General features: G+C 43.2%; 1 protein-coding gene across 8 annotated transcripts in view; it reads right to left on the bottom strand.

The window, feature by feature from the left end:
• CLASP1 (cytoplasmic linker associated protein 1) overlaps positions 1–14815 on the bottom strand; it is a 263096-nt gene that overhangs the window by 22487 nt on the left and 225794 nt on the right. For all 8 annotated transcript variants that reach the window (XM_072757530.1, XM_072757533.1, XM_072757532.1 and 5 more), the window contains 4 exons: positions 12345–12495; positions 8501–8747; positions 6860–7050; positions 5017–5145 (listed from right to left, as the gene is read on the bottom strand). In XM_072757530.1, the coding sequence (XP_072613631.1) occupies positions 5017–5145; positions 6860–7050; positions 8501–8747; positions 12345–12495 (718 nt within the window). The remainder of the gene's footprint in view (positions 1–5016; positions 5146–6859; positions 7051–8500; positions 8748–12344; positions 12496–14815) is intronic.

Genomic DNA, 14815 nt, shown 5'->3' with positions numbered 1-14815 from the left:
TTAGAATCCTCTCCCTAACTACTCCTTGCAGCCAATCTCGGGTTCTAACTACCTCAGGCAGTTTTCCTGGACTCTTCCAGCCCACTTCAAACTCCTAGGGCTTCTCACTCTGAACCATGTTTGCTTTAACTTCAACTAAACCATGAGCTCCTTGAAGACTGGAGCCCTGCCCCCTGCCCCCCACCTCCTGCCTCCAATAATAAAACATTTACCAGAGTTTGTGCTATTCGTGTCAGACTGTTGGCTTGGCAACTATTAACCTTTCCATGATTATATAGGTTTCTGGTTTTGCCTTTCTGTTAAAAAGCAAAAACTTGCAAAGGAAATAGGGTTTCTAGCCACATCCTGAGACTGAGTCAGGGAAAAGGTGCATATATAGAACCTAGAAGGGTTAAGATTTGTTACTCAATAGCAACTTTTAGTACTTTGAGGCTGGATGAGACCCAGATAATCATCTAATCCACTCCCTGCGCTAACAGATAAGAAAAACCAAGGTCTGGAGAGGTGAAGTAATTTCTCCAGGTCCACATAGTGCATTGTTCTGCAGAGCCAACTGACACATGGCTGCTGCCCCCAGAGAGGCTTCTAAGGACCATTCCAGAGTGTAGAGGATCTGGTTAAGTCGTGGTCAGATAGTGACTTTAATTGGTAGAATGTGAAAGAGAATTATCAGCTCGCTAAAATAAAATGTCTCCCCTCTGACACACTACTGCTCTTCTCTAGCCATATCTGTCAAAAGGACTACATGAGACCCACCACACCAGCAGGGTAAAGCGGAAGCAAGAACTCTAGTTCCTCAAATGTTTTATTTTAAAAATTAATTCCTTGAAATCCTAAAACATAAGAGAACCCTAAAAGACAAAACATTGTTTTATATGTTATCTAAGAATCCAACTTCCCCAAGGAAATCAAAACACCCGAGGCTGGGCTGTGATGCCTGGCACACCCAAGTCTTTGTGCATGGCAGGAAATGTTTGGTGACCCAGTGCAGGACATATTGTGATGCTAATATTTTCTTCTTTAATTGATAAATATAACCCAATATTCACTAATGTGGACAAGTTCAAGAAAAACTAAGCCTAGAGATCAAAAAGTTTCAATTAGAGAATATCTTCAAGACGTAGAGTTGGTGCTTCTTTCCAGTTTAAATAAACATTTACCAAGTACTTTCAAATCTGGGACTCTATGTAAGACATAATTCCTGGGAACAATAGCTGTTCTTACATCACATGTGTATAAAATGATTCATAATTAGTGTGCCAATTGTTTACCAAGAAAGAGGTGCTTCAGAAGAAGATAAGGATGTCTAAAACCAGTTTCATGTGGCGATACTCATGCGGCATCCGACACTTTCCAAACCGTCATGCCTTTGGGTCTTATGACAGTCATGTTTTACAGGGTCATATACAGGTGATGAGACCCAACAACGCAGCTGGAGAGGACACAAGCTGGTCTAAACACCAGGTTTCCTGCCTCAGGAGTCATACCCCATGCTGACCCCAGAAGCCATTCATACCATCAATTCTCTTATCAAATCCCTCTTCATCGATGAACGAGATATTCAGCACCAGCCTGAATAGACTGCAAATTCTAAGATGAGAAGAGTTAAAATCAATGAAGTTTTTTTTTTTTTTGAAGTTTTCTTTCAAAACAGAAAATGAGCTTCAGATTTCTGAAAGTCCCTACCAATACTGAGCACTTTAAGATGTTTGCCATGAGCTAACCCTACTGAAAAACCACGGTGACTTTGTTAATGAGTCACTGAAACTCAGTAGCAAAATTTATTTACTAAAAAGATAAAAAACAAGGAGTGAGATAATGAAGGAGATGTACTTATTCAAGTAAGGAACAGGAAAACATGTCTAAGCTGACTCACACCAACTTCCTAAATAGAAACTCTAAAGTGGTGTCTAAATCCCCCATGGTGCTTTACTGGGTCTGCACAGCTGAAGATGGGTGAGGTCTGAGTGAGGCCTAGCACGGTATATTTTCAACATGTAACAGAAATGTTTTGCATGGACTGTTCCTCTTAAAAGATCCTGAGAAACCAGACTTTTGCTCAAAGGATGGGAATACAAGCCATCTTATCGTTAGCCCTGCCCTGCTCATCTTCCTTAAGAACTTTTCTCACTGCTGCAGTCCCGGAACCATTGTAAGGTGCCTCGTGGCATGGCCATCACCAATGCGGGCACCACTGAGGTCATCTGGTGCTGAGGTCTCAGAGTGGTTTGGGTCAGCCTGCTGAGTCTCATGTCCTTCATGTCCTGCGAAAACCTGGGTTCTGTCTGTGAATAGAAAACCCACTAGCTTCCTATGAGATGGAAGTTCCAGGAGTGCTCCAAAGAATGAACATACTTGGGAAATACTAATTAGCTGGGAGGGCAGACTCCGCCTCTGTAGGACCAGTACTGGTCACTGGGAGTTTCTGGCCAAGGGACAGAATGAGGCTTCACAAGGAGAACGCCAAGGGCACCAAGTCAAGGTGAGCGTGAAGGTACGCAAAGCAGGGGAGGCCTGCCAGCACAGGCACTCCTTTATTTGGAACACAGTGTTTTCCCTACCTGCTTTATCAGGCAATCAGTGACAGCAGCGTGGAGACCCGGGTTACTCCAATTCCACGACAAGTGAACACTGCTACGTTTACTTTAAGCAATAGGCACGTCCCTTAGGCAACTGAAAGGACTTCACACATAAGAACTTTCTCTCTGAAATTTCTCATTTTACAGGAAGGAAAAAACCCCTAAAACGAGATCCCTCAAGAAAACGGCTAAAAGCAAACAGATGATTTAATTCTGCTCACTTGTATTTCTTAGGGCCAGAGTGTCAAAGTTTCAGATCAGGATGCTGACTTTAAGCACAGGCAGCATCTTCCAAGGGGATAGGTACTAAGTGCCACACACTTAGTCAAGGGTTTTACCTTGATGCCACATTCTACCTCTATCCTCTACTGAGGAAATAACTGACATCAGATATTTGCAAAAAAAAAAAATCAACGTTACTTCTTTTTTTTTTTTTTTTCGTTACTTCTTTTTAAGATAGATTTATTTACTTATTTGAGAGAGAGAGAGAGAGAGAGAGTGCGAGCGAGCATGAGAATGGGAGAGGCAGAGAGAGGAGGAGCCTCTCAAGCAGACTCCATGCTCAACATGGAGCCCAATGAGGGGCTCGATCTCATGACCCTGAGATCATGACCTGAACTGAAACCAAGAGTCGGATGCATAACTGACTGAGCTACCCAGGCACCCCTTACTTCATTTTTTGATCATATATTCTCATTAAGGAGAAGCTATTATGGTTAAAAAAAGCCAGCACAGGTCAGGCCAGGTCAGGCCCCTTAAAGAGACACATGACCTGCTTCACATCTTGGTTCTGCCAATGACTGCTGTGCATCACCTGACAAACCGTGGCATTTGGGGGACCCTCTTTCCTTGCTCAGAAGTAATAGTGTTGGCTATATTAGCTCAACTGGTCCTTACATTTTTAAAATGAGTTATTGTAAAGGGAAAGTGATCTGTTCAAACATGAGTGATTTTTACTATCACACAACTAAGCCAGATTTCGGGAGCATACACTATCAGTCTGAAAACAAACTTATCACATATGAAATTGTGTCATGCTAGGACTATCAGGCGGAGATGCCTAGACAGAGCATGAGACCCCGACTCTTATTATGTATGCAACTGTGGGGCGAATTTCCGGATCAAATCTGTCATTGTTTGGCAGCCATGTAACCACTAAACAGAGAAAAACCATGATTTTAGGGTCCGGATTCTTTTTGTAGACCTGTAAGAACTGTTCTCACTGTAATTCCCTTAATCCATGAGTGTGTTCATGAGAGTCATGTGGGATCTGAGAATGAACTGAACAAGTGGTTATGTCTCACTTTGGGGTCAAATCCACTCAAGTTTTCTAAAGTTCTAAGTACACAGTCCTATCTTCCACAGTGCCTTCTTTTCCGAAGGGTGTTGTACTTAGGAAAGCTCCGTCCACTATTCTCCATAGGTTTCTAGACATCAAGGGACTGGTGGGCCATAGGGGCCAGACAATTCAGTAAGTGAGTGGATGAGGATTTGTTGCATATCCCTTCAAGGCCAGTCGTACACATGTGGGGCATAGAAACACGTCCTTCTGGCTCTCCAAGAGGCATCTGAGGTGCCAGGACAGTTTGCTAGCATTTTTCCGGATCTCACAGGCACAATGAGAGGGGAGGAAAGGGAGGAAGACCAATGTGGTGTAGCACCTGTCATTACACACAGCCCAGGAACCCTCCCTGGCTGTTTGACTTATTTGTGATTTATTTATTTACTTTGAGAGAAAGAGAGAGACCATGAGTGAGAGGGGGAGAGGGAGAGAATCTCAAGCAGAGTCCACACTGAGCATGGAGCCCCACATGGTGCTGGATCCCAGGACCCTGAGATCATGAACTGAGCTGAAACCCAGAGTCAGATGCATAACTAACTGAGCTACCCAGGCGTCCCTGGCTGTCTCATTTAATTCTCACAAGAAACTATGACAGTACCAACTTCTATCTTATACACAAGCCCACTGAGGCACAGAAGCTGAAAGAATCTGTCGAAGTTGTAGAACAAGGAAGAGCTGCTCCTGGCACTTGCACATTTGTGTCTCCCAAGCCCACTGCGATCTCCCAACACCAGTCTGGTGGGTGCCAAATGCCACCAGTAAATGGCAGACATCTACAGCCCTCCTTTTGACCATGCAAGAGGAACCACTGATTTGGGAAATCTCTCAGGGACAGGGCAGTGGAACAGGTGAGTTTCTGTACACGTAGAAAGGGAGTTGGGAACCTACCAAGAGGCACCATGCCTGCAACCACACCTGGGGTCAGCCACCATGCTAGCAGTGGGCTCTTTGCCCTGTAGCATGGTCTGGGCCAAGCTCAAAGGGAGTGACTCCCTGTCTTAGGCTGCACAGTGATCCACACTCCTCTCTTCCCACATCTTCACTGCACCCCCAGACCCATCTGCTCAGTATTCCTAGGCCAGAGGCCTGGCTCACCTCCTTATGGGAGTCTTTATGGGCTTCCAGAGTCTTCATAATGGTCAGCTCGGCGTAGTTTTTAAATCTTGCTGGCTGGTTTCTCAGAATTTCCCGTAAAACTCTCAGTGCTAGTGCTCGGATGGAATGCTGGAGTGTAAGAGGAAAGGAAGACATTAGCAAGCAACACCCAGTGCTTCACTGAACTTACTAGCCGGTAGCATCCGGCAGGGCCAAGCACCCAGCCCCGAGCTTCCCTGGCACTTTGCTGGCACCTCAACACAGATCACATTGTTTACAAGGCACAGGCTGAGGTGGATACCTCCATGAGGCAGGCGCTGTGCTGATGCCGACATTCCCAGGACCCAGCACCTGAGAGGGACCTGATGAAGGTTTCTGGATTGAGCCAAGTGAGGACCAAATGAGACCAAATGAAGATGATGCATCTAAGTTCATTATCAATCTCCTGGGGAATGTCCAGATTTCCTGAGGCTTAGATATACAAATTACCCTTTTGTAAAAGTTACAAAAAGAACAGGCAAAAAGCATGTAACCATTTCATCCATACGACCTTTAAGACCTTTAAGACTGCGGACAGAGAGAGCACTGCAGACCTGTCCTTACTCTTGACCTTCTGTGTGCTGAGATACCAAGGGAAGGGAATGTGTACACGCCTTGAGCTGTCTGAGGCCCGAGACTCACCATTTGGAGGAAAGCCACTGCAAACAGACTCCTAATCTCAATAAAAGAAAATGAGGTTTACACCAAACAGAGCCAAAAAGTACATCCTGCTTCTTCGTCACTCATCTGTACAGTTCACACACTAACACACCATCTACCTGCCCTCTACACGACATCACTTTATCACCCAACAAAGCCTGACCAGGCAGATATGCTTCGGCAGCCAATACTTTGTTGTAAGGGAAGTTAATACAGCTTTTTTGTCACTGTACTTCTTGTGTACTCACCCCTACACCAAACCATTAACCCGAAGCATCAGAAAGAAATCAGTCATCATGACACTCCCCAACCCTCCAGCACCTGTCTTCCATCAACGTGACCCCAAGATGATCTTTACCGTGGACTGTGTTGAGATTCCTCCAAATCCACCTGGTCCTGCCCCTGAACTCTTCACCACGCTGGCTTCATTGCTCCTCTGCCAGCTGACACAAAGCCCGGGGCAGAGAGAGACTTTTACATCTAGAGTTGAATATAGACAATTCCCAACATATGTTGCTGTCTCTGTATAAGCGATGAGTGCTCAGATGGGAGAAGGCAGGGCTCTGACCAGGTTAGTCCTCCTTTCAGAGTCATCTTGCACAGTGACATGTGTGGATTACAGACCAGGCACGGCACAAATGCCTCATGGGCCACGTTTAAATGTCACGGTGCAAAGAGAGTTTTTTATTTTGAAAATAATAGAAGATATCTAACGCTTGTTGCTTGACCAATGACGATGACTGGCACTGCTCATATATGCAGGGCTGAATCTACACAGAATTTCATGGAGGCAGCATCCAATAGGGTCTTTTAAAAAATGAACTTCCCTCTTTCTTAGTCACACATGAAACAGAAAAAAAAGCTCACTGTGAAAAACCACTCCATGCTAACAAAGTTGCAAGAAATGTGGGTTCAACAAAGTAACCTAAAGCAAGAACAGGTTTTCTACCAGGTCCTATCTGGTTACAGAAAACACTTGCATATAGTAAGCCGGGAATGGGGCCTCCCTCTGACAACTGTTTTGATGTCAACAGTAGGCACAATACAGAAGATAAAGTCGAAGCCAAACACAAGGAGAGCAGGACTCAATAACCTGTCCCATGGGAAGGGGGAATGTCAACATGAGGAAGGGGCCGGGCCTCACATCTTTATCCCCGAGCGTCTCCAGCAGCAGGAGCAGAATGGTCTTGAAATGTTCCTCCCAGACGCCCAGGCTGTCTTCCCGGGTGATCTTGAGCAGCTCCAGCAGGGCGCCTTTCCGTTCCTCTACCCGCTCGTTGTGGTTGGACAGCTCTTTCAGGAGGTCAGCCACCAAGTCAGAATGATCAATGGGCACTGAAGAGACAGCGAAACAAGTCCCGTCACCAGACATGTCCCCAGGGAACACCTGGCCTTGGTGATGCTCAACTCCCCTCCATCGCTCCCTGCTCTCCCGAGGCAGCCTCTCCTCCATCTCTGCTGCCATGCTCTCCACTCTGCTTGGTACCACTTCACTCTTTACACCCTCTTTACACCACCTCACCAAATATAGAAAGAGATGTGAGAACAGGTGTCAAGTACCAATACCAACATTTTTACCCTCCCTTTCCATCTTTTGCCCCCCTCTTATTTCAGAAAAACAGAAGGAATCATCTAAAAGTCCTTCCCTGGGTCCTGTCAGGACATGTGTCTTCTGAGGCCAGGGACTGTGTCTCATTTGCCTCCTTGTCCCCAGCAAGCTATAACACTTCACGGCACACAGTGAATGCTAACTCTTGAGAGTTCTAATTTAGGGTTCTGATTTAATCCTCCATTCAGAATTGAAAAATAAAACAAAAGGCTTCGGAACAAAGTGCATATATATAACTTTTTTAAAAATGGCTATTAAATGAACGTGACAATCAGGTGAAAAGGAAAGAATTAAGTTCCTGATAAAAATACCATCTTACCAATGCACTTTACTCACTTGTTACTCAACAATGGACACTGGTCTTAACACAAGCATCAGAAAACAAAATAAGACAGCAGACTAGTTCTGTTCCATATCAAGTATGTTATATTTGGGTAAGTCATTTAAGCTTTCTGAACCCTTAGTTTCTTAACCTGTGAAATGGGAAGAATTCCCTCTATCCCATTAGATCTATATGTAAAACACTGAGTTGGGCAGCAAGCAGATGGAAATACAGGAGCTCAGTATACGCTAGATCCCCTGTCTTTGAACCTCAGGACAGAAGTCAGCCTAAAGCAGCTCCAGGAAGATCTGGTGAAAATGCTGGTGTGAGAAAGGAGGCTCTCAGTGGTGCTATAGGATCACATTCCCATAATTCCCATAGGGAGAGTGCATAGCGGGGCCTCTATGAACACGGAGCCTGAATGCTGAGCCTGTGCTGGGCTGTCTTGTGCCTTTGTTGCCAGAAAGGAGTATCTAACTACTACTCCCCTCATGCTTCTGACCTCCACTCAGACCCTGGCTCCCTGGGGAAGCCTTCCCTCCTGGGTACAGCTGACCTGCCTTCACCACACAGTGTCACAACTCCAAGTTTAGGTCAGCTGTGTGACTCCTGTTTCATGACTGCCTCTGTGAGTGGTCTGTAAGCTTCCAGAGGGCAGACACTGTTCCTTCCATGGCTCAGCACATGTTAGGAGCTCAATAAAATAGTTGCTGAACAAGCAGCTAACCAAAACAAACAAATCATTTAGGTTTGCCCTGTCCACCCCAAGCTGCTCTGACAAGAGGAGAAATCCTCATAGAAAGTACTTTCAGATGGAAGGGAATTAAGTAAAAAAAAAAAAAAAAAAGACGAACCATCTCGAAGCTGCTCCATGTCATCATCAAACACGGCCTCCTTCAGGGCTGTCTTGTCATAGGTGTTGATGGTGTCGGAGTAGGGATAGGGATTATAGTCTCGCACTCGCGGCCCAGGGAAGGCACGTGGAGGCTGGGTATTGAGGAGGGATGTCTTGTTATCCAGAGCCGTTCTGCCTCCTTCTACCACATCGCTGCCTCCCCGACCCTCAGTGGCAGGCGAGGCAACTCCACCATCGCGGGACACCTGGAGCACAGCACGTGGTCAGTTCCTCTTTAGGACTTTTACCAAACTCTTCCTTTACATTTTCAGAAGCATCAGGAGAACCAGATCTCTCACTTGAAATCTGGCCACCAACAAAGGGACAGTTACAAGGGCTTCAATCTGCAAACACCTAATGCATAAACTACCTTAACAGGAACCGAATATGCTTATGTTTTCATTTCTTCATTCATTAAATTACACATACAGTCTGACTGTGTACTTGGTGATGACTTTTATGCACACATTTCTCCTGGAATCTCGTGTGCCAGCACTGCTGCCCATCACTTTCTTCACGAGCAGCAGGGTTTTCTCAGTGATGCCCTGATACATCACCAATGCCAGATGCTCTCCGGATTCTCACCACAAGATCTAAAAGCAGCTCAACCATTTGTGAGCTCCTTTTACATATTCCCCCAAAAGTGGTGAGCCAAATAATGCTTACTAATCTCTAGCAGTGGGGAGCTCAGTATCTGAGAGGCACATCCTCCCCCGGACACCCATGACTCTTGTTTAGGCTTTGTTGGTATTTTCGGAAATTTTTTTTCCTCATATATTCTGAGACTCGTCCTCAATGAATTCACCCCCTGGTGTCCTTTGGTCCTTGTATCATGTTCCTGACTCCCCACTCCTGAGGAGTGCCGCCTGTCTGTCTGGTTCCCTTTGCAGGGAGGTACTATAGCCAAGCAAGCATGGGCTGACTGCTGGGAACAAAGCAAAGCCTTCACTTCTCCTCACCCCCAACACTGACTATGTAACAATGGTGGAGCCATATCCAGGCAGCCAGGCCACACTGGTGATTCTGGTGGCATGTTTTTCACTTGTGCTGCTGACAAGATACATCTCTTTCATCTTGTTTGTATGCATTTTTAAAAATTGTGGCCAAAAAAAAAAAAAAAAAGCTAGTTTAAAATTGTGGCAAATTATATGTAAATCATTTTAATCATTTAATTCATAGGTACAAAGACGGTGACATTAAAAACAGTCATGATGTTTTGCAATATTATATGTTGGGCAAACCTTTTCATTTTCCCCAACCAAAATTTATACCCATTAAATAATAATTCCTCGCCCTTCCTGGCCCTGGTAACCTCTACGGGTATCTGTTCAAGTCCCTTCTTTCAGTTCTTTTAGACATACATCTAGTGGAACTGCTGTGATACATTAGGTATTAAGTAATGACAAAAAAGATTTTATGTTATTAAGATCTAAAAAGGATATGTAATATATGGGTAGACATGAACAAAATAAGACTTCAGGCTTTTCTCTCTATAGGAAGATGATTCATGGATGATTTAAATTTTTTCTCTTTGGAACTCTCTTCTCAAAGTAAAATAGATATTATTGTAATGAAATAAATTATAAAAAGAGAAAGGTTTTAAAAAACTTGAGACATTTAAAAAATAAAGCTAAACTATCCTAATTCTAATCACTTTTAACCAAAACAAAACAAAACAAAATCTTACTTTTTAAACTTAAAAAACTGGGTTTTTTAAGTTCTTAAACTGGGTGTATTATCCCAGTCCTTATCTTCATGCAGATTTTGCAGAGTGGGGATCACAGAGCACATACTCTCATATATTTTGCTTTCCTCGCAGTATAAAGGTCCCATATAAATATTTCCATTTGTATCCTAATAAGATTTACTCAACGATTCCCGTTTTTTAAAAAATGTTCCTGATTTTTGTTATTATAGATAATGCTGAAATAAGCTACACTGTAAATAATAACTTTCTTTCTTTTTGCTGAGTTTGTTATTTAGTATAGATTGCCAAATGTTAGATTATTGGATAAAGGATATGGAACTTAAAATGACTTAGGCTGAGGAGAGCCTGGGAGGCTCAGTCAGTTAAGTGTCTGATTCTTGGTTTTGGCTCAGGTCATGATCTCAGGGTTGTGAGATCAAGCCCCGTCTTAGGGTCCAAGCTGAGTGTAGAGCATGCTGAATGAAGATTTCTCTCTCTCCCTCTGCCTCTGCCCCTTCACCCCCCTACCTCCCACCCCCAAGCTCTCTATATCTCTTTAAAAAAAATCACTTATGGTAAATATAATTTAATAAGCTCCAAAGCAATTATATCAAGTTCCTGCTTTTGGGAACCATCTTCCTGGTGGATCTGACATTCATCCTTACAGATGTCTGTCTTAATAGCCTGGTCACTTACCAAGCCAAAGAGACATACTAGTTCCCAAATCTTTCACACTTAATGTATTTTTATATCCACTCTAGCTTCTTTGCTAACACTTTGATAAGCAGCAGCTAAAATGCTGAGTTTCGAAGCTGCTCAACAATTCAATTTCCACTTCATCATATCTAATGCAGATAGAAAATAACAATGAATGTCCAATGGAACCCTTTCACTCCACACCTGACTGGTCCCTCTCTTTGGCTATTCCTAAAAGTCTCCCTTAAGTTCTCTCACCATACTATACTATCCTGGTCTCCCACACAATAACCTGTAGCTTTTCTCCCAACTCCTTAGCGTTGATGCTTCTTTGGATTTTGTCTGTACCCTTTTTACTTGGTTGATTTTACTCACTTTTTAGTTTTCATCAAGCAACTAGTCAACGCCTCTCAAATCTCTATCCCCTACCTGAATGGCCAGCCTAAACTCCAGACTGGTATCTGCAAAGACCTCTGGGATATGTATGCTCAGATATTCCATGGGTCCTCCGAGTCACACATATTCACAACTCAATTCATCATGTTCCAAATGGACTAATAGACATTTTTTATCTCCTTCTGGGATATTATCTCACTGAACTGCCCCAGCACTTGAGTCCTAGTCAGAGACATCTGACTCTAATATTTCAGATCATGTCCTACCTAGCCCTACTTCCTCCAGACTCATTCTCCATCTCACAGGGACAACAATCTTTCTAAAATATAAGTGTGACCATGCCACTACCCTGGTTACAGATCCCTCAGAGACTCTCTGGTGACCCCATAGGAAAGCGAAGACACTGGCAGAAAGTCCCCTGGGTGTGAGTGCCCTTCCTGAGCCAACCTCTGCAGCTCCTTCCCCAAACCCCACCACCACCACAACACACTCGCCCTCTCCACTGCAGCACCCCCCAGAGGGAAATCCTGTCATGCTCACAGCACCTCTGTTTTCTCATAGCTGCCCCCCGCCATCTGTCCAGACAAACTCCCTTGGACCCTTTGCTTCAAGTAACTCCGAGGGTGCGACCATCTCTCCTGTTGACCCTTCTCGAGCACCAAGACTGGCCCAGCGTGTCTCTTCAGTACTGAAGCCTGACCACCCTCTGCCTCTGCGTGAGACGAGCATTACCAGAAAGCCATGTGGGTGTCCAACTCAGGCCTGTTATTTCTATCACATCTAGGAAGCAAAACTATATGTCCACGGTAAACAAAAACCAGACGGGAGAAGGAGGTAGTTGACATTTTTCACAAAGACAGCTGAGGGTTACTCAAAATTTTATGAAGTTGCTTTGGGCCTCTTAAAATAATGCTATTCTAACTACCAGATAAAAGTAACAATGAAGTTCAGTATTCACAGTGGTCAGTCTTCAGATTTGTCACTTAATTGAAATACAGTTCTCTGCTAGCCTGGGGATACTTACAGTATCACAGTCCTTCTTGCCATCTCTTTTAATTGGCTCATTCAGATCCTCTTGACTTCGAAAACTAAACTTTTCAATGGCTTCTGTAACTCCACGCAGAGAACTATAAATTTCTTCAGAGTTGAGGTTCTCTGTATCATACTCCAGCATGCTAAAGATCAAAAACAGTGTATTTCTTAAATTAAAGCACATGAATAAACTTGAGATATGGGTGTAAAAGACTTCCAATAGTTTATGGAGTAAGGAGTAATTACAGTTTGGTATCTTTAGGTGATTTGTAATGAAAAGGAGACACCTTTTGTTAGAGCGCCACCACTGGACAATGATGTGTTCTTTGTCAAACCAGGCCCCAAACACATTACATTGGCACTCAGTAAGAACCAGTGGGGAACAGCAATCAATAACCACGAGAATGCAAGAACTCAAAGGGTGACAACTGGTGACAATGCACGAGGTAATGAAAGTGGAAAAATAACTCTCATATCTTGAAGATGGAAACAAGAAGTCTGGTTGTTACTGGTCTCAAATGTACAAACAGATTAAGAGGAATGGGCATTTCAAACTAAAGCTAGTATTACAAGCAAGTTTCAGAGAAGCAAAGCAAATGACCTCACAAGACGGGGTTATGCTTATCAGTATCAGAAACTTACGAAATAAAACCCTACATTCAAAAAATGATTCCAAGTCAGATCCAACCTACTGGAGGGCTCCTGACAGTTTCTTGTGCCATCTAACCCAGGGTCTTGCTGTGAATACCAACTCTTTCAAGATGCTTAAGTTTATGTGTTTTATATAAAAAAGCAGATCTTATACAGATGAGTCACATTCCTAGAGGGATGTCTGAAAGTATTTCAGAAAGCAAGATATATTTGTCCCTTACAGAAAAGTGGTGTCAACTATCGTTCCTTTCGTTGAATGTGCAGAATAAAACATGAAACAAAGCAAAAATCCCAAAGAGCCCTTGGGTGTAATGCAGTGTGTCAACAAGCAGCCTTTAGAGATCTGAAAAGTGCCCTCAAATGGGTCCTGGGAACAAAACCCACCACCATCCCTCACAAAGAATATCAAAGAAAAGCACAGGATAAAGGATAGCAAAAAGAAAGCCAAATAAGAAGTGACAATCAACCAAGGGCAAGTCAAAAAACCTGTGTTAGTTTAAGTGTCTCTTGATTCAAGAAAATATCAAGAGATCAGATGAGTCGGTCTAAGTGAACTTACAGAAAGTCTTGAGCTATGCTGAGGATGGCTAGGGCATACTCAAAGAATTCTTGTCTCTATATAAGGAAGCATTTGACAACATTATTAAAGACTAAAGAAAAGCACTTGTGTGATCTTCAAGAAAAGTAACTGAACATAGACACTCGACAGCAGGAACCTTCCTCCAGGCACCACAATCAATCCTGTACATTCTCATGAAAGGTTAAGTTTCCTGTAACTTAAAAACAAAAATATATTTACAGGACACCTGGGTGGCTCAGCAGTTGAGCATCTGCCTTCGGCTCATGGTGTGATCCCGGGGTCTGGGACTGAGTCTCACATCGCACTCCTTGTAGGGAGCCTACTTCTCCCTCTGCCTATGTCTCTGCCTCTCTCTCCGAGTCTCTCATGAATGAATAAATAAAATCTTTAAAAATATATATATATGTACATATATGCATACATATATATTTACTATGTCTGCTCCCTTTTTCTTTCTTTCTTTTTTTTTTTTTTTTTTAAAGGATTGGGCAGATGAGTAAGAAAGGATTTGAAAATCCAGGAAGTGGATTTTCTCACTTGGAAATAGCCAGACCTCTAATGCTTCTAGTTTGCAATGACCCAAGTGTTTTCTAAGACTGGACAGGTTCTACTGGGGCACAGCATCTGAACTCAACCTTCACAGATGGGATTCACCTAAAATTGCAGAACTTGCTCAGATAGAACCCATTCTTCTTTTCTGATGAATGAAAGAAAATTCATACTCCAATTGTACTTGGAGAGTTCACAAAAATACACGCCAATTCAAAGACTGGTGCTGGCATCAAACACAAAAAATGTGAATGAACACGTTTACAGCTAAAATTGCACGTATATACTGACAGGAGGCGGAATAAAAAACTTGAATAGAATTCAAGATTTCAACCCCTGTTGAGTTCATAAGGTTATCTGTCTATGAGGCAACATCCCGTTAATGTGAAGAAAGCATGACTGAAGAGCACAGGGACTCCCAGCCCCTCCTTTATAGAACACCACAATACCAGCTTATGTGGGAACAAAGGCATTTATACATCTGGCCAGTACACTATTTTTTATATATAAAAACTGAGTATGACTCAAACAAAAAATATGCATACGAGATGTAAAAAGATGCCTTAAGATACTTTTAATCACAACAACCAAAAATAATAGCATAGCCCATGCAAAAGGAAAAAAAAACTGAAAGAATGACAGATGGACAAGAGGAAGTCTGGCGGAACGTTCAGCTTTTTAAG

Source organism: Vulpes vulpes, chromosome 5 (assembly GCF_048418805.1).
Source record: "Vulpes vulpes isolate BD-2025 chromosome 5, VulVul3, whole genome shotgun sequence".
Lineage (NCBI taxonomy): Eukaryota > Metazoa > Chordata > Mammalia > Carnivora > Canidae > Vulpes > Vulpes vulpes.
This window is presented reverse-complemented; position numbering and strand designations above follow the sequence as displayed.